Raw genomic sequence first — 20,214 nt, forward strand, 5'->3', positions numbered from 1 at the left:
GGCGACTCTATTGCGTCTGCAACAAGGCCTTATAGTCCACAGCAGGGGGTTATGCCTGAATCCTTAGATTTCAAGGAAACCTGACACAATTTGCTGACAACTAAGTTTCCCTTAATGCAAGTGAATTAAACCCAAGCAGTTCGGTTTGGTTGCAAGACCCCGGAATAGAAAGGGGTGCACCTCCCTTATCCTGATCAATTGCCCCAATATCTTGCAAACAGAGAAATATCTTGATTCCGAATTCGCCCCGCTCATCCTAGGTAACCACACCATCCTCTCTAAACCACATTCGCCTCTCCAAACATCCTTAAGCCCCCCCTCTGCCAGCTCTTCCTCCTAATGCAAGCGAGCGTTCATAATGAGGAATATACCACTTAATCATACGACGGGTGCGTGTGTATCAGCGAATCTATTATTTTAGGCTGTTGGAGGTAATGAATATAACTCTATTTTGGGTCAAGTTTGCTGAACCCATCCGATCCTCCTTTTCCCTTTTGCACCTTGGCTTTCTCTTAGAAATCATCCCCCTCCGCCCAAAATGACCCGTTTCATTCCCACTTAAAAAACAAAAACCGACGAGGAAAGCCTTTTTCTCCATTCCAGGTTTTTCTTCGCGTGGGTGTAGGCCAAAGCGAAGCTGCTGCCCCTATTTCGCTCAGCGTCTCGTTCTGATCGCCCATCTTGCTGGCTGAGCTTGCAACGCAAAGCGACGAATTTTGCACCATCACGAGAGTTGCTAGCGATGGTCCCTCGGCGGGAATAGCCTTGGGGAAGAAAAATTACCGATTGTGTTGATTTAGTCGTGTTGATTGTTTATGCTCCCAGGAGGAGAGCTGAAAGCAGTCTGTGAAAGCGGGGCGGGCGGGCAGGAGCAGGAGCAGCAGCTGGGGAGGGGAGGCCAAGGAAGGAAAGCAGGGAAGAGCAGGCCGCGATCTCGCTCCCTGTCTCTCTCTCTGCGAAGTACCCAGCAGGATAATGGCTCTGTCCAACCTGCGGAAGCCGTGAAGCAGAAGGGCCACACACTCGAGCCCTCTTTTATGGGGTCAAGTTCACCGCATGTACTGTGTTAAAGGAAAATATAATGAAAATTATATATTTTTTAAACATCTTTCTTGGGCAATTCCAAACCTGTTATTCCAAGAAGAAAGGACTCTGGTTTCTTTATCAATGTATATTTCAACATTTTATTCAATTCATTATAAATCTTTTCCCATAAGTCTTTCACCTTGGGACAGGTCCGCCACATATGAAAAAAGGTTCCTTCCTTTTCTTTACATTTCCAACATAGATTGTCACAGTGATGATATATCTTTGCTAATTTTACAGGAGTCACATACCATCTGTACATCATTTTCATTATATTTTCCTCTAGCCCTCTTTTATGGGTGAGGGGTGCATGAAGGGAGCCAAGAGCTCAGCGCCAGCAGCAGAAGCCCTTTGCACATGCAAGTAGACAGCTGGATCGCAAGCCAGTAATCGAAAATGAGCCGGCCATCTTAAGCGTGCTTGCTGCTTGACAGGTGATTGCATGTTTTTAAAAAAGCAAAGCCGCCCACTAGGACCGGCTTCAAAGGAAATACTATATAGTTAGGAGTAGAATCCCCAAAAGATCGTTATGTCTCCTTCCGAAATCTAACATCTGAGACAAATCCACACTGCCTATTAGTATTTTTAACCCGTTCGGTGACACCTGGCAGTGAGTGACCGGCTCCGTCCCACAGAGTTGTCGTGAAGTTGAATGTCACGTTTGAAATCCTAATAATGAGAGTAGGAGTAACCGTGGCGATGGGAAATGGATTTTTTTTAAAAAAATAGGATCCTCAACTCCCTGGTAGTTGTTGCAGAAGCAAGGCAGCGTTCGCCAATGTGGCGCCCTCCACAGATTGTTGGGCTACATCTCCTATAATCCCCTGGGGGCACCAGGTTAGCGGAGGCTGTCCTAAGGGGTCCTGCGGCACAGAGCTCACAATGGGGTGTGTGTGTGTTGAGGGAGAATCCTAATCTGTTCATCATTTGTGTCATTTCTTTGGCGCTATTAAATGAGTGGCAGTCAGTATCCGGCATCAGCTGGTACGACGTGTCGAAAACGAAAGCAACTGCTGAGGCTTTTCTTGTCTTTTTTTTCTAAGAGGCAATAATGCATAAGGTTTCAAGGGGAGAGGCGGGTGTAGGGGAAGGGAATAAATAAGTCTTGGTTTTGTGTTGTTTTATTTTTATTTTTTAAAAAACAACTTGTGAATGGAAAGAAAATGTCACCTGAGCGAAGGGAACAAAGGGATGAAAGCATCGGAGCCACTTAAAACAGAAAAGAGAACATGAAGACCTTTTTTTAAAGAGAAGTTTATAATCTGAAAGGGGCCCAATACTTGAGCGGTTATCTTTTTTTTTTTTTAAGCGATGCAAAACACCGTCTGTGCAGTTTACAAGGGAACACCTCTGATGAAACGCAATTTTAAAAAACACAGAATGGCGTCATAATTGTTATGCGGATAACTCGGGTGTTTTGACAGACACCTCCTGGCAGCGGAGGGGAGAACTTTTCATCTGACACCGATCTGGAACTGGTTCCTACTCCGAAGCATTTGTGGAATTCAGGAACACATTTCCCTGGCCCTCCACCACATACTCTTCTCTCCACCCTCCCCGCGCCGAGCTTGAAAAACAAAACCAGCTGCTTTGGCAGAGGGTCTCTATTTACAGCCATAGGCTTGCACGGAAATTGCCCTCTACCTATTTGTCTCTATAGAAAGGGCTGTCCGCCCCCCTCTCCTAGGACCACAGGATCAGGCGCCCCTTACTGGTGTGGCTTTATTATTATCATTAGTTTCCAGAGAGGGAGAGGTTGCAGTTTCAAAACACGGCAGGATGGTAGCATCAAGACTAACACCCCGATGATGGCGCGGCCTTTTGTGGACTAGATTTCCTTCATTCTAACTTCTAACCTCAGTTGTCAGATGCATACACTCACCTGGCTTGGCTATGGATTTCGAGAGCGGGGTGGGGTTGGTTGGGGGAGATTTGTTTTGAAAGCCCCCATTAGATGGAAAGACACCTTTTTTGGAGACAGCCAACAGAGAGCCTCTGGTCTACTGCGTAATGATCTCTGCACCCAGGCAGAGATGTGAAACGAGTGTGTGTGTGTGTGTGTCATAAGGAACAACAGGCTGGAGAGCATCTTTTCTCTCCGAAATTTACGACGATGCGGAAAATCTGGAGCCAATATACCGAGCAAAGACAGCCGTCCTGTTTCCCCCATCCTCTTTTTTTTATTAAATATTTTCCTTAAGACGCATTTAATACTGTCGTGCATTTGTTTTATGACTCCTTAATGGAGCATTGTGCTTTCTACTTCCTCGAGTCACTAATTGCTTTGGAAAGGTGGCAGCTGGTTTGGGTTGAAGCAGACAACTCAACCTCGCCAAAACAACAACAACCACCTCCCGCCGCCGCCCGCGCACTCTTCTATCCCCTCCCCGATCCATATTTCATCCGTGATCGTCATATTCCCGTTAGTTGCTGCTAACCAACGCGGGAATGAACGGGAGCTTTGGAGAGGCTCGTAAGGAGTCCCCCTTGCTCCACCGTGGGGAAAGAGCTGGCGGGGGCAGTTTGCTTTCTAGCGATGATTGATTCCTACAAAGCTGGATCTTCTCCGGCCAGGCGACGTGGGGTCTGCGGGCGAGCTGGAGCCCTAAACCCGAGACTCAAAGGACTGAACCGCTTTGTGGGTCCGCTGCTCCCGCTGCCTTAGCTCGTTCGCTCCTCTCTCCCCCTGTTCATCCTCTACCCCCCACTCTATTCTCCTTTTATTCCACCCCGCCAAACCTCGATTTTCTTTGTGTGTTATAAACCCATTCAGGCAGATGCATGGCCCCATTGTTAATAACTATTAATTTCATTTATTTAAATCCCCAGATTACACAAATGCTAAATAAGCAACATGAGCGTAGCCATGATTTATGTTATAAGCAGGAGAGGCTTTACGTTGGCGGGGGGAGGCAGAACCGAGTTACTGCGATGCAATTGGTCAGTTTGTTAAGCTGTTGTTTTTTACTTGATTTTTTTGGGGGGGAATATGCCCCCCCCCGCGCCTTCGCCCATGATAAGAACCGGAGGGCTTTCCTTTTTCCATTTAAAACCTGCATGTCCCAGAGGCCGGACACAGCTACAGACCCAGCAGCGGCTACAAGACGCAAAAAGACTCCTCGGAAGCAGACGTGACCCCAGCTCCTTCGTTTCTCCTCTTTTATCTTCGGTAGCTGCTGATAAACCGAGAACCCCTCGCTGCTTCCACAACCCTGCTCCTGTAAAGGTGGCTTGGAGATGTGTGACCTCGCTTTTTTGTTTGTTTCTTTTTTGCCTGTTGCACCAACTGTGCTTGCTTTGTGCCAGCTCCTCGCCCTTCAGAAGGTTTGCTCTGCCTGGTGTGGGGGCATGATATTTTAAAGCAGCGAGGTGAAGAGACTTAAACCCTCCAACAAGACGTACTGCCTGTGACCTGGAAGCATCCCCCCTTAACCCAAATATATATTAATGATGGGTGTGACGTTGCACTATTCAGTGCTTGGGTGAACAGGTGCTTTGTACATGTTCAAGGGCATTCTCATTCCATCATCACCATTATTTCCAAAGCCCTCCCCCCCCCAAAAAAAATAGGGAGGTGGTATTTCCAAGGAAGATAAAGGGTCTCCAGTGTAGGTGCCAGCAGCATGCTCCCAAAGTTGGAAATCAAGGTTGATGAGTCATTGAGGAAAAACAAATAGGAACCTTCAGGTACATGGGAAGGCAATTTTGCCCTGTCACTGAAATACAGCTCTCTAAGTGCTTATCTGAAAATATTCTGATATTCTTCCGCCACTCCTATCTTAACTGATATGAATGCAGACTTTATAGCTTCAAAACCAATCCAACTTTTTCTCCCTCCTGCTTCACACTTTGCTTGGCCTGTTGAAGAGTTGTGGAGAAATGGAAAGCTTGCTTGCTGTTTTGTGGCCTTTTTGGTTGGCCTCATAAAGGCATGCTGGATTTCGACTTGGGCTTTGCTCATGCTGCCCTGGGGATCCAAGGAACCTGCCGATACCACCAGGGAGGTGAGGGTTACCCCCTCCCCCAGGGGCTCTATTTGGCAAGTGAGGGGTTGGGGTGCTTTTAATCCGGAGGGTGCCTCACCATGAAGTTGTCTGGCAATGGAAATTGGAAAGGCAAGCAAGAGAGTGCTGCAGCCGAAGAGTGGGCCCTTCCAAGAACTGCCAAGCAGAAAGTGGAAGTCTCAGGCCAGAACCAAAGTTAGGCATCTTTCCCATTCAGCCTCTTCACAGAAATCTCAATGGACAGAGAGCCCACAGGTCAAAGGAAAGGGAAAGTGCAGCAGGAAACCTACAGCCACACCAAAGTCCTTCAGGCAGAAACCAATTTCATCTGACTTGAGAACAGGACTCAGCTGGCGCAGGTCCAGTTTTGCTTCCATCCAGCTGGGCCAAGAGGCTGGCTGGCTGGCTGGCACCCGGGATGTTAAGCTCTTCTTGGACAACCCAGGGAACATCCAGTGAAAGGCGGCCAGACGTTCCCTGGACTCTTGTCCAAGGTCACGCTCAGAGAATCCAGGCGGAATTCCTCCAGTCCAGAAGATACCACTCCACTGCAGTGGTGGTGAAAAGGCAGCTTTGGAAACACTTTGTTGGTGGTCCAAAACAATGCTTTCATCCACTTTCTTTAGAACACACCGATTCTGACCTTGTGTCAAGGGATTTCCACTGCGTTTGACAGAATTCTGAGATGTGTGTTAGAAACCAGGCTCTTAAATACAGAGCCCAAAGGAGATTCCAGCCTTGTAAAAGGCTAGAAAAGGCTCTTGGGAGAGACCTCTGCGAGCATTTTGCCTTGATGACCATGTCAGTGACATGTTACAATGACCCAATCTCTATTCCAGCCGATTTCATCCTGTCTTCCTGTTGCCTACTTCCCCCTCTAGCAGACCTTTCCATGGCTGGGCCTACTTTAGGCCATGCAACTTATCGAGAAGGCGGTGGTACCCAGAAGCGAATGAAATGGGCTATAGCAGTGATATTCCCAAAAGAAAGCCTTTACTTTGGAAGGCAACTGGATAGAGAAGAGCTGGTGCCTAGTGTCTTTCCCACAGCTTCCATTACTGGACATTCACCCATGTTAAATGGTGCTACCTTTGAGTTAGCAGTTTAGGTTGCAGGACCAACATTGGAGGGCTGAAACTCGAGATGACTGTGCAATCCTATGCACCTCTTATTTAGAAGCGAGTCCCCTGCAGTCCCATGGGACTTACTATTGGTAAGTAAGTCCCTTTAAACACAGTGGGGTTTATTCACGAGTAAATGTGAAAAGAAATGTGCTATAACAAAGCAGCCCCTTTATACATCACCTTGGAAGCAATGCCCATTAAGTTCAATGGGACTTTCTCCCAGGCACTTATATAGGACTGCAGCTTAAATCTTGACTGCAAGCATGTAATACTTGAAAGACAGTGGTGCTAATTTTAGCAGAAGAAGGCTATTTCCTCAAGAGCCCAAACAAGGATTGGTGAATCCTTGACACACACACGGGGGGGAGGGGTGACTGAAAGCTCTATGCAAACTGGGGAATGAATGTGTGTTCTGGTCCTCCTTGGTGATGCTTGTAAACCCAGAAGCAGGTTGCCCTAATAATTCTGGATTGAGATGAAGAAGAAGGGCGTGGCCCTATGCATGCATAAGCACTCTGAATAAAAACAAAGGCTCTTTCAGTGTTGCTTCCCCCACCTCTCTTCCCTCCTCAGCAAAGAGCTAAGTAAATATTATTCCAAGGCAAGGGTTAGCCATCCCAACCCAGCTCATAATATCCTACGGCTTCTCCGCGGATAGCACCCTTTCTTCTCCCCGAGGAATGTTGACTCACCCCCGGGCAGCTCATTACTCTGCAAGGGCAGGAGTGCGAGTGGGTGACGCAACGCGGATCGCAGCCTGCCCAGGGACGCCGGGCAGGCAAGCCTCTTCGCAACCCGAGTCCCGGCAGGGAAAGTTTACGAGGATTGTTCTTTGGGGCGTGGGGAGAGCAGCTCCAGGCTCTGCAGGCACGGAAAGCGGCGAGCTGCGGGGAGCGGAAGCCGGGCTCACTGTCACCCCTTTGCCTTGGCTGAGGGAAAGGGGCTTGGGCATGCAGAGCCAGCAAGGGCGGCAACTTCAAAGCAAAAGGGCGGCCCAGTATCTTAGGTCTTTGCGGTGGGGGGCGGGCGAGGGAGAAGCAGCATCAGAGAGACGCTCACCTGCTTTGGCCCAGTGGAGAGCCTTCCAGTTCCTTGCAATCCCAGGCTGTGGAATGCAGGGAAATGGGCACACTATATGCTCCCTGCCTCCCTGATTTTACAGATAGATCTCACCGAAGTTCTTCACTCAAAAAAGTCTCTCTTTGAAACGGAGCTGCATTAGAGAGCCCAGCCTTAACAGCAGGGGGCTGCAGCATTGACAAAAATATTTGTGTGTGTGTGTGTGTCATTACAAGAAGATCCAAAGCGGGAGAAACATTCCGACTTGATGCTTTTTGAAAATGATGCTCTGCTCCTAGTAAGCGAGCAAGCAAGCTCACTCCTCCTGTAAGTTATAAACAAGGCAGACCAGCCTCCGGGTACCAAAGGAAATGTCTCCAAATCCTCCTACATATTCGCCTTCCATTTTGACAGCAGCGAATTGTGCCGTTGCCAGAGCCTAGAAGGAGCACTTAGCGCCGCCCAGAGCTGGAAGGAAAACAAAACAGGGCAAAAACACCTCACCAACCCCCCCCCCCAACCCCCAACCCGACACGTTCGTGCAGGCAGGAAAACTCAGCCAGGAAGGCGCAATAGTATTCTCCTCCATGTGCTTTCCTGGCCGCGTTTTTCCTTTGGGGGAAGCTGCCTTGAAGGAGACGGGAAGAAGAGAGGGGCGGAGGAGGGGGAAGAGCCAGTGTTTAATTTTCCAAACATAGCCTTCGGTGTGCGTGTGTGAGAGAGAGTTTCCTTGGTTTCCAAGGGGCAGCTCGCCTCGCTTCAGCGGTTGTACACACACAAGGGGAGGAGGGAGGAAATGGGCAAGGGGCCGAGCATGCGCAATTTCCACGCAACAAGTGGGCTCCCTGTCCGTAGACACAGAGGAAGCGCGGGGCGGGAGGGGAGAGGAGAAGACGCGGGAGGGAGCTGCCCAGCCAGCCAGCCAGCCAGCGAGTGCTACGAAAGGGGAACTGCAAAGGCTGGGGGCGGGGGGAGCGAGCGCGCGGCGGTGACGTGAACGCCCCACCCAGGTGGCATCCGAGCTGGGGGGAGCGCGGGAGCGGAGCGAGCGAGAGGCCAATGGAGCGCCGCGCCAGGAGGAGGGGCAGAGCCGCACTCGGAACGCGCGGCGGCGGCGGCGGCGGCGGCAGCAGCCCAGAGTGACACTCCGGCTTCCCCCTCGATTCGAATTCCGAGCGGCGCTCGAGGATGTGAGTGGAGGAGCTGGCGGCGCCGGCGGTGCTGCTGCTACTCGCGAGGATGCCGCCGCCGCCGCCGCCGCCAACCTGAGGCACGCGCACCCGCCCGCCTGCCTGCCAAAACAGCACCCCGCCGCCGCCAGACCGCCGAGGTGCTCGCTCCGGGGGCGCCCTTGGTCCCTACCCCGCTCTGTCCACCCGTCCTTCCTTCCCCCAAAACCTCCTCCACCCACCTCGGGTCAGCAGCAGCAGGTAGCGGAGCTCCGCTGGTCCCGTGCCCCCGCCCCGCGCTCAGCTTCCCTCCTCGGCGACGTCTCTTCTCGCCCACCCCTTTCCTCCACGCCGCCAACAGCGCGAAAGAAGAAGAGGAGGAGCAGCAGCAGCAGCAGCAGGAGCCGCTTAGAGACACCGAAGAAGCGGCAGAAGCAGCTGCTGGAGGGAGGAAGGAAGGCGGGAGGGAGCGAGCGAGCGAGCGAGGGAGGGAGGGGAGCCAACCCCTCCCCGCGCCTCACGCCCCTCGCTCGAGGAGACTCGGAAGCGCTTCCCGCCAGGCCAGGTAAAAGGAAGGCGAGAAGGAAGGAACGGAGAAGCAGGGAAGGTCCCCCCCCCCGCCTCTCACTCGCCCGCTGCCCCCCGCCCCCTCCAAAGAGCGGGAAAGCGGGAGCCAGTCCCACCCCCAGCGCAGGGTGGCCGGAGCAGGTTAGCGGCTGAGGCAGCAGCGCCCGCGCACCGGACAGAGCCCGAAGCCGCCCTCCTCGTCCCCCAGCAGCCATGTCGGCGGCGCAGGTGTCGTCGTCCCGGCGGCAGTCGTGCTACCTGTGCGATCTGCCGCGCATGCCGTGGGCCATGATCTGGGACTTCAGCGAGCCCGTGTGCCGGGGCTGCGTCAACTACGAGGGCGCCGACCGCATTGAGTTCGTCATCGAGACCGCGCGGCAGCTCAAGCGGGCGCACGGCTGTTTCCAGGACGGGCGATCGCCGGGGCCGCCGCCGCCCGTGGGCGTCAAAGCCGTGGCGCTGTCGGCTAAGGAAGCGGCGGCTGCGGCAGCTGCAGCAGCCGCGGCTGCCGTGCAGCAGCAGCAGCAGCAGCTGAACCATGTGGACGCTGCCTCCTCGAAAGCGCCGTCGGGCCTGGAGCGCTACGGACTGAGCGAGCCGCGCAGCCGCTTCGAGTACCCGCCGCCGCCGGGCAGCCACGGAGGCCGCATGCCCAATGGCCTGGGCGGCCCCAACGGCTTCCCCAAAGCGCCCGACGACGGGCCGCCCGAGCTGAACCGCCAGAGCCCCAACTCCTCGTCGTCGTCTTCCTCGTCGTCGTCGCGGCGAGCGGCGCACGGCGGCTTGGTGAGCGGCCTCCCTCCAGGAGGCGGCGGCGGCGGCGCCCAGCTCAACGTGCCGCCCAACCTGCTGCCGCAGACGCTGCTCAACGGGCCGGCCTCGTCCGGGGTGGCGCTGCCTCCTCCGCGGGGCCCTCCGGCTTCATCGTCGTCGTCCTCGTCGTCTTCGTCGTCGTCCTCGACGTCCTCCTCGGGCGACCCGTGCGGGAAGCGCCCCGGCTCGGTGTCGAGCAGCGGCGACCAGGAGCGGGAGCTGAAGGAGAAGCAGCGCAACGCCGAGGCGCTGGCCGAGCTGAGCGAGAGCCTCCGCAACCGCGCCGAGGAGTGGGCCAGCAAGCCCAAGCTGGTGCGCGACACGCTGCTGACGCTGGCCGGCTGCACGCCCTACGAGGTGCGCTTCAAGAAGGACCACGCGCTGCTGGGCCGCGTCTTCGCCTTCGACGCCGTCTCCAAGCCCGGCCTGGACTACGAGCTGAAGCTCTTCATCGAGTACCCCAGCGGCTCGGGCACCGTCTTCTCCTCCGCCTCGGGCGTGGCCAAGCAGATGTACCAGGACTGCATGAAGGACTTCGGCCGCGGCCTGTCGTCGGGCTTCAAGTACCTCGAGTACGAGAAGAAGCACGGCTCCGGAGACTGGCGCCTGCTGGGCGACCTGCTGCCCGAGTCCGTGCGCTTCTTCAAGGAGATGGTGGGCGCCGACATGTTGCCGCAGCCCTACCTCGACGCCTCCTGCCCCATCCTGCCAACCGCCCTCGTCAGCCTGCCCAGGACCCCCACCTCCTCCTCCTCCTCCTCTTCTTCCTCCGGCGGCGGCGGCGGCGGGGCGGGCGGGCCGGCCTCCAGCCGCGGGCCCGGAGCGGGAGGCGGCGGCGGCGGCCTGCGCAAGAGGAAGGCCTCTCCGGAGCCTTCGGACTCGGCTTCGGAAGGCGGCCTGAAGCTGAGCGAGGAGCAGCAGCGGCAGCAGTGGATGGCCAGCCAGAGCGAGGCGCTCAAGCTCACCATGTCGGCGGGGGGCTTCGGCGGGGTGCCTCCTCCGCCGCCCCCGCCGCCGCTGGGGCCTCACTCCAACCGGACCACCCCGCCCGAGTCGGCCCCGCAGAACGGCCAGTCGCCCATGGCGGCGCTCATGTCGGTGGCCGACACGCTGGGCAACGCGCACTCGCCCAAAGACGGCAGCTCGGTGCACTCGACCACGTCGACGCGGAGGAACAGCAGCAGCCCCGTGTCGCCCGCCTCGGTGCCCGGCCAGCGCCGCAGCCTGGCGTCGCGCAACGGGGACATGAACCTGCAGGTGGCTCCCCCGCCGCCCAGCGCCCACCCGGGCATGGACCAAGTGCACCCGCAAAACATTCCCGACTCGCCCATGGCCAACAGCGGACCCCTGTGCTGCACCATCTGCCACGAACGCTTGGAGGACACGCACTTCGTGCAGTGCCCCTCGGTGCCCAGCCACAAGTTCTGCTTCCCGTGTTCCCGGGAGAGCATCAAGGCGCAGGGGGCCACGGGCGAAGTCTATTGCCCCAGCGGCGAGAAATGCCCCTTAGTCGGTTCCAACGTGCCTTGGGCATTTATGCAGGGCGAGATCGCGACCATTTTAGCGGGGGACGTGAAAGTGAAAAAGGAGAGAGACCCTTAAAAAACAAAACAATCCCAACAGCCAAGGCGACTCCCTTCAGACGCCTGAAGATGGAGAATTGTGAATATTGAGAAACAACCCGCGGGACAATACTGCAAAAAGTTTAGTCTTATGTATAGACCTTATTTTCGTCGTATGTTTCTATATTTTGAAACAAAGGTATGTACCCTTCTTCATTTGAAGGATAGAGCTGTTCTTTTTTCGTTTTGTTTTTGTTAAAACAGAATATAATATTGTTTGGTTACCACATAATACCTGTTTCTCATTTCTTTGGCAGTGTGTTGGCTAGGTACACAGTTAAATAGCCCTTAGCGATTACCTGCTGCTGGTGTGTATTTTTGTAAATGTATGCACTTCTCTAAAATAAGAAAATTGAAAAAAAAACCTTTTCTTTTTGCCAAGGCCAGTGTTGATGCCTAAAAAAATGCTACAAAAACGGTGACAGCTTATGTTTTAAAAGCCCAGAGTGTTAGTCTTTTACTTTTACTTTCCATCTTTTATTGTTTGTTTTGTTTTGTTTTTTAATTTCTTTTTGTTCGTTTGCAAAATGGTGGGAGTGGTATAGGGGTGGGATTTTTTTTGCAACTTTGTAAAGAAAAAAAATGTTTCAGTTTGTTTCTATTGACCTGAACATTTTCGATCTTCATGTTGTTTTTGTTTTTGCTTTATTGATGCACGAAAGCTTTTGAACACTAGAGCAAAATTGCTGTACATGGAAAACTTGCTCTGTTTGTCCTTTATACATTTCTGTAGTTAACAGAACACTGTAATGTGCCTTGGAGCTTAGTAAATTGTAATAAATTCAATTGATATTAATAGTTTCTGAGTAAGTTTTTCTTTTCCCAGTAGTTGGACAATAGGGAGGCCAAAATATGTTGCCCCTTTTGATTACCTCACTATTCTGCTTCAAACCTGCGTTTTATTCTGTGTCATTTGTACATACACAACTAGAGATTTACCTAATGAGGCTATCTAACATATCTAGCCATTGGCACTGTGCCTGCTTACATTTCACCTTTTAATATTGACAGAACAGTTGCTGACTAAGCATTTCCTATTCACCATTCTTGCCTTTCATTTTCCCTTCCCAGCTGCAAGGATTTTCTGTTCCACAAGAGACATCTTTTGTGTGAGGAATGCAATGGAATTAAATACTAATACTACATTTTCATGCATGTTTACTCAGAGGTTAGTCCCACTGAGTGCAGTGCGGCTTACTTCCTGATAAGTGTGTGTAGGATTATAGCATGAATTGGTTTCAAGCCTTTTTCATTAAAAAGAATAACACAACAGTATCTAATAACATTACAGTACTAAAATGGTAGTCCTATGCACAGCATCTAAGAGTAAGTCTCAGTGAATTTAGTCAACTATTGCTGAGTAAACATACATAGGGTGATGGCAGTGGTGATTGTGGATGTTATTATTTTCATGTATATATCATACTTCATAAAAAATCACAAAGCCTTTAGGCACTAGCTAATTAGGTAGTGCAGAGGAGGGGTCAGGAAAGGTCTCCACTGAATTTTGGCATTGATGATACACACCATCCTAAGTACAAGGAGGATTGGTGATATGCCAGATTTATGTAGCATGTATTTTAGTTGTATGTAACTTGACAGCTTGAAAATAGTTCTTAATCAAATAAATCCTTATCTGTGTTTGGTAAGCAATAGGGGATGTAAGTTGCTTCCTCTTCCTCCACCCCACTGGAGAACTTTTATTGACTTCAGTAAATGAAACGGCATTCCTCCTGGCAATGGACAAATGCATTCATACTTGCTAAGTTTGTGAAAGTAACGTTTGCATTTTCAGGAGATCTGGATTGGTAGAATGCCTATTGGGTGACCAGATCAACAGGCAGAGTAAACACACACAGGCCCCTCTGACTGGCTGGAAAATGCAAACAAACCTCGCCTGAACTTTGCCTTTTTTTCAGGGAAACAAACTAGAGAAAAGGTACATAACAATCCTCACACCAAAACATCAACAATGTTTTGGGGGCCCGGTCCATTGTGCCATAGGTTGCCAGCAGCCAGTAGCATTTGCACTTTTGGTGCACTGAAAAACAGATGTGAAAAGACATTTTAATACAGCCCTCTTGGCCTTTGAGTTTATATTTGGTTACTGCTAGTACTACAGTTTTGGTTTCTGTTCCTGTCAGTAGTGATAAATGAAGCTCTAAGGTTCAGGACTTTACTGTGTACCTAGATTACCAGAGCTGAGCCTCTTTGTAGTGTTTTTCTCTGCCTGTTTGGGATTCATCTCTGGATACTACTATGTTAATTATTTTTTTTTTAAAAAAAATTAACTTTCTTTTTACTTTCTGCAAAGGATTATATTAATGCTATGAATCTCATAACCTACTGAAGTCTTTTTAGATCGGAATAAACATGTACAAAATAAGAATCCTAAGTTTTGTTCTGTTAAAAAATAAAAAGTTTTTTAAAATGTGTGATTAGCATACGGGAATATATATGGATTGAAAATATTTAAGTGACCAATGAGCAATATAGATGTCAGGCTGCAAACTTAAATACAGGTATTTATTAGGAAGTAAGCTTCACTGAATACATGCTTCTTATTTCTGAGTAAACAGGAATAGGATTGTGCTGTATGTTTATCCTAATCCTAGAATTTTAAATAACAGAAATAATAGCATCAGTCAACAATATGTCATCAGAAATATAGCAAGTTCCTCCCCTCCCTATGGTGGATTTATTGTACCCAAATATTCCCCAGAGACTTCTTTTTAATTTGCAGGGTTTCTCCCCCTTTATTCATATTTTTTTCTCAAGGTAGTCTGACTCCTTCCCCCTCCCCCTTCTGTTGACAAGGAGACTGTCAAGAGACAGTGGGCATGTGTGAAAAACAAGCTTGCTGTGAATTGTAATACTGTAGTTAATTAAAGTTAACCATAGCTAGAGGGCATTTGTTGTATGGAGGTCTTCTGCAGCCATGTGACCTTTCATTTTACTCTGACCCATTAAGCAGCTAGTCTGGGCATATGAGCCAGCTTTCTTTGATCCTCACTGCAGAGGCTTTTCAAAAGTCATCTAGAGCTGACAAGCCATAATCTTTTCTTTTTGGTGGAGAAGGGTGTGTGTGTGTCACTTACTGGAATTCCTTCATTTCCCCTGCAATGCTAAGGGTTTCTTTGCTTGGGGATGGTAACTAAACATTTTGAAAATACAGCTTTCCAAGAGTAGCTTATTCCTTGCTATGTCCTAAAGCAACTGGGGGATTTTCGGGAACAAGGCAGAACATGCATATCAGGGGAGACATTTTTTTAAATGTTCAGAAATTCCTTAGCTGAGAAGCTATGGAAAACACAGCAGATATCTGCAGTAAAGAGGGATGGGCTAATTTTGAGGTGGTGGTGCTGAATCAGGAGGTGTGGTCCTAGTTATTCTGGCTACAACAAACGGAAACAGCAAAGCTGTGCCCTGCATAGAAATGTGGCTCAAGTGTCACTCAGATCCCATAAAGCCCAGTCGTTGTGCTTCAGGTTTCTGGATTTCATGCTCTTTGCACTAAGAGACAATCTGCAAGTGTCAGAGGAGCTGCATCTCCTTGAGCTTTTTTCTCCAATTAGCCTGTTCTTTGTTTTTAAAGGGATGCATGTTGTTTCCTGAGAGCAGCTGTGTGCTAGGGGGTTAGCAAGTCTCTCCTGCTTCTGGCCATTTTCTTCCTGCTGATGTGTTTCTCTTTCTCCCCCCCCCAACCCCCCCCATTCATAACAGGGTTGCTTGTATTGTGTGCCGGCAGGCCTGTCCGTGCCAAAGTGACACATCCTGTTGATTTGCATTAGAGGACTGGAGTGTCACTGTTATGCTGACTCTTACAAAAAGTTAGTCTTGAAAGCAGCGCAGCTTCCCCCTTGGCGTCGAGCCATTATTCTCCATTTACAGCGTGTAACTTCTATCAAAGCCACATATCTCCTCATATCAGTTACAAGAGCCGAAGGCCAGTGATTACTCTTTGCATGTCTCTTAAAGAAAACCACCTCTGGATTAACGGTTGGGTGGAAATAGGATTGCAGCCCAGGATGGATGGCGATGGTGACATTTTTCTTTTTGGAGGGAGGCGAGACATCCCACAGTGAAACACATTAATTCTCCTGCTAGATTGGAAGTCCTTTAAGAGCACATGGAGAGAAGCGCATCTGTTTGTAGTCAAATACGAAAACAGTTCCAGGCAAGAGCATTTCCCTGGTGTGCATTTTTTTTAAAGGCAAAAAGATGGTGCGTGTTTGTAGCAAGGTGGCTTGGTTCGAGGCGAATAGTATGGGATGGATTGCCCTCCTTGTGTGTGGGGGTGGTGGGGGTGGTGAATGTTAGGATGCCTGTTAAACTCGCTTTCTTAGTCCTCCAAGCCCCTTTATCTTCTCGTTCGCTTTTAGGTGAGACATCCACGATTTTTTCAGAAGCCCCTTGGTGTTTTAGCCGGATGCTTCAACCAAGGGGAGGAGTATAAACAAAAATGCGGATTGGGGGCGGGGGGCAGGGAATCAAAAAGAGCCACTGGCTAGGCTCTCTGGGGCCGTATTATCAGCCAGGACGGCCTGTTTCCCGTTCTGTGTATGTTTGTGTGGTTACACACTGGCACAACTCGGCTCTTTCCAGCTTTTGGTGGTCGTCTGAAAAGCCAAGGCACATGTCCCCAGATTTCGCTGGCGCCGAGCGGGCAAGGCGGCATCCTTGTTGAGGTCCTCGACCCTTTTCGGAGGAAACTAGTTTCGCGTCAGTCAGCTTTGCCTCTGAAACCCCGCGCAACCCCTTTGCCCCTCCCCTCCCCCCGGCGCGGACGTCTGCTGATCACCCCCAGCTGCTGTCCTCCATTTTTGGAGAGAAAGTCGGCTGCAAAACGAAACACAAAACACATTCCTGGGTGATCTCTGGATGGCTCTTCTCTAACTGCAGATTCTCCCTTCGCTCTCTCTTCCCGCCCTTCCTTCCCAGAGCGATGATGACTCTGCCCAGCTGTTCAACATTTCCCCCCCCCCTCCTCCGCCTGCCTGCCTGCCCCATGCCTAGAGCTGCTGAGGCTGGTTTGTTTTCAGGCTAAAAAAAGAAAAGCAGCTTTAACTGTGGCGGGGGAGGGAGGGAGGGAGAGAGGGCGAGCTCCGGCTGGAAACACCGCTCGGCTTGCAGCTTTCGCAGGGAGCTCCGCCTTTGGCTGCTCTGCAGAACCAAACCCTGGGAGAATCAGCCCTGGAATGCCGCGGCCTGCGAACACAGAAGGGAATTAACTCCACTTGACTGGGCCTCGGACTAGACAGTCACGTGTCTCTCTCTCTCTCTCTCTCCCCACACTCCCTCCCCCCAACATCGAGAAGGGCTCCGAATGGGGACACGCAACGCGCCTGCGCGGCTTCGAGGAGCCCGGGCAGAATTCCCCGCTGTCATCCTTTTCTTTCTTTCACTGCTCGGGCCCCGCCAGCCAGGCTGCAGCGATGATACAGTCCCGCCATTGTTCCAGTGATATGAGGGGGCGTGGCGTTGTCGTGACAGGATTTGTTAACCGAGGCTGAACAAACACATCAGGATTATTAATCTCGGGGCTGAAAGGCTCTTCCATGTGGGGCGGGGGAAAGGAGCTCGATCCCTGCCTGAACTATTATTATTATTACTCGCCCCCTTCACCCTAAGGTTCCAAATAGTTTTATAAAGCTACAATGGAATCACCCACAAAAAACCCCCAACTAGCGTGGCTCCTGACAACGCACGTCTCAGGTGTCAAAAGCCCGGGCAGAGGTGCCAGGAAAAGCCTTTCTGCGTCAATTCTCAGCAGAGAAATAGGCTCAACAGCTTCTCCATCCATTACTTTAGAAAAAAGTGTTAAACCCTGTTGGTTCATCCAAGGCTGGATAAAGATGGTTGGGGGCCTTGCCCTGTCCCCCCGCAAAAGGTTACCCACCAACTCCAACGAAAGGAATGCATGAAACAGAAAACTCATATCGAATTAAAGTTTATTCATTTATTGTAACGTATGAGTATACCGCAGCACACGTAGATGGAGAGGCAAAGCAGTGAGCTGGCAGACAGCAAGAGGGCTTCTTGGAGACACAGGCCCTGGTGCAACTAACTGCATCCTTATAGTCCAGCTTTGGTTGCATCAAGTGCTTCCAGGAAAACCTGCACTTGCGAGACTTGTGTGTTTTCACCACTTGGGACCTGAACGTTGACAGTCTAGGGGTCTGAAGTGTCGCACTTAGTCGTTCACGTCCAGTTCAAATTCAGGGTACAACTCCTTGGTGGTCCCCCCTCGGATCACCGCCAGCCTGCCCAACAGCATCTGCCCGGCGTCTTTTATCTCATTGTATTCATGGAGCAGAGAAATGTGGGTTTCTAATTCCTCCGGGCTGTATCCTTCAGCTGTCAGCTGCGCTATTTCCTGATCCAGGGCGAGGTCTTTGCGTTTCAGCTCTTCGATCTCGCGCTGCAAGGCGTCCTCGTCCCTGGCGGGCTGACAGGCCGTCGGAGAGGAGGGGACGGGAGACTTGAACCTTGCACTGCAGGCTCTCGGGGTCCCCCCGGGCGTCCTCCTCGAGAAGGGTCTGGCCGAGGGCCTCCCCCTGACTCCTGGACTCTGCTCCCTAGCCAAGGGGCTGCCATCTCCTGGTTGATCCAGCGCGCCTTGGAACGTGCGAGGCTCCAAAGGAAGCCGCGTGCCCTTGCAAGGGAGAGGGAGGAGGAAGCGGCGGCGGCGGCGAGCTCAGAGGCAAGGCCTGCGCTTCACCTCGGCTTCAACTCGTAACCTCCCACCCGCGCAGCGCTCCGCTCCGCTCCCTTCCGCCCCGCCCCGTTACTACAACTACGCTAGTTCCGATGGAATGACTCAGGGTAGGCAGAGCGGGAAGGGGCGGGAGAAGGAGCCGCCGCCGCCGCGGTGCACCCTGGGAGGGTTTTCTCTCCTCTCGGCTGCGCGGGGTGGCTGGACCCAAGTTGCCTGCTTTGCCCGAGCCTAGCTTTGTTCCACGTCGAGGCGTCTCTCTCGTCCTCTTCCCCCACCCCCTCATCCACTTCTCTGTGTGGCTTACAGCAGTCTAAAACCGCAGTGCCTTAAACTGCAGAGATGTAAAAGAAAAACAATTAAATGCACAATATTTCAAAATATACATAATGAAGGCAGAGTCTGCAGGGCTTTAGAAAAGGCTAGTCACACGGTTGTCCGAAGGCATTCTGCTGCCTGAGGAGGAACAGCAATTCCACACCCCAAAATTCGGGAAGCCTTAAATCTATTGTGCCGCCTGAGGTAGAAAATGCTGTAAGCGGCTCTCCCTCAATAATAACAACAATAATAAGGAACAAGAGCTAACAATTTGCTGTCATTTCATGATAATCCCAAATCAGTTGCCTGAATACTCAGTGGTGGGGTTGACCCTGCTACATACCCCCCCCCAAAAGCCCAACCCAAACCTCCAGGAGAGAAGCCCTTGTTTTTTCAAGCTGTGCGTGATTTGGGTGCGCAAAGCACCAAGGGGCTAGGATTTGCCAGGAGCCCCTGCTGTGCATACACACAGGCTGTGCATTATTTGCTGTCAAGTAAGGTTAGTGAAACCATCCTCATGAGACGGCTTCATAATACCTGAGGGACAAGCACTAGTGAAGTCATCTCCCTGCTAAATTGTTGTAGGCAAAGCCCCTGTCACTACCAATATGCAGAGAACAATTTTCTGATAAGAAGTGCAGTCCTGTGCATGTTTTCTCAAAAGTAAATCCCACTATATTCAATGGAGTTTACTCCCAGAAATATGTGCTTAGAATTGCAGCCTCAGTAATTTACCCCTGTGCTCAAAACATTTAGAAGCACATTTTTAGTTCTTAACTGTCAGAAATATTAAATACGTGGTTCCAAAGCTTAGATCAGGGAAGGGGAAACTGTGGTCCTAAGTAAGCCTGGCACAGGTTACAGTTTGGCCCAAAGGCTGTTTCCCCAAAACCATGCCTCCCTGCCCCACACCTGACATCAGGTACTGAACTAGTAGGGCTATGGCTGTCAATGCACATTCAAGAGCCTTAAACAGTAACATTAGGTGGGAGCAGTGGCGTAGCGTGGGTTGTCAGCACCCGGGGCAAGGCAAGTAATTTGCACCCCATAACCCGTGGATTTGCGCCCCCTAACCCTAACCCCCATATGTTGCGCCCGGTGCGGCCGGGCCCCCCTGCACCCCCCACGCTACGCCACTGGGTGGGAGGTGGGCATTGAGGCATTTAATCCTCTTATCTAGTTGTAGTTTACCCTATTTTTGTGCATGATATAGAAAAGAATCCTATCCCGATTCTGCTGCCTGTAGTAACAATGATCTAACACTTCTGAGTGAAGGCTGAGAGTTGATCCTGTGCTCTCTTAACTCCACTGTAGCAGATGGTTTTTTATCAAGTGAAAGGGGAGCAGCTTGAAAATAGCGTAGTAGTCTGCATAGCACAAAAAGAAGAATGATCATGTGTGGACTGGTACATCATTGTTGAATTAACAGAACAGAGAAATGACTGCCTCTGCAGCTGTGTGCATGGAAGTAGGGGAAGGTAAGGTAGAACAGGTCATGTGATGATGATGATAATGATAATGTATGAAATGAAAGTGTGTAACCCCCCCCCCCCAAATGTTATTTGGCACAAAGCTTTATTCAGCTGGTCCAGGGTTGAATAAGTTATCTTGAATGTAGTACTTGTGCAAATACAGAACTATCATCTGAGAGCATCCTTTGCAGTACCAGAGCTATTCCTTGTGCCATATATTCTTCCCACAACTAGTTGTCAATTCTGTATTGTGCCACATTTGTTA

The 20,214-nt window shown here is 51.0% G+C and overlaps 1 protein-coding gene across 1 annotated transcript; it reads left to right on the top strand.

Annotated features, from left to right (window-relative positions):
• The first annotated feature begins 4,111 nt into the window (after window positions 1-4,111).
• Window positions 4,112-12,240, top strand: IRF2BPL (interferon regulatory factor 2 binding protein like). The gene has a single exon (XM_081860895.1). The coding sequence runs from the start codon at window positions 9,223-9,225 to the stop codon at window positions 11,422-11,424; it is 2,202 nt and encodes a 733-aa protein (XP_081717021.1). The 5' UTR covers window positions 4,112-9,222; the 3' UTR covers window positions 11,425-12,240.
• The last annotated feature ends 7,974 nt before the right edge of the window (window positions 12,241-20,214 follow it).

This window comes from Podarcis erhardii (assembly GCF_964252035.2).
Source record: "Podarcis erhardii genome assembly, chromosome: 1".
Classification (NCBI taxonomy): Eukaryota; Metazoa; Chordata; class Lepidosauria; order Squamata; family Lacertidae; genus Podarcis; species Podarcis erhardii.

Coding starts and splice junctions, on each gene's coding strand:
- IRF2BPL (XM_081860895.1), top strand. CDS start 9,223: ATGTCGGCGGCGCAGGTGTCGTCGTCCCGGCGGCAGTCGTGCTACCTG.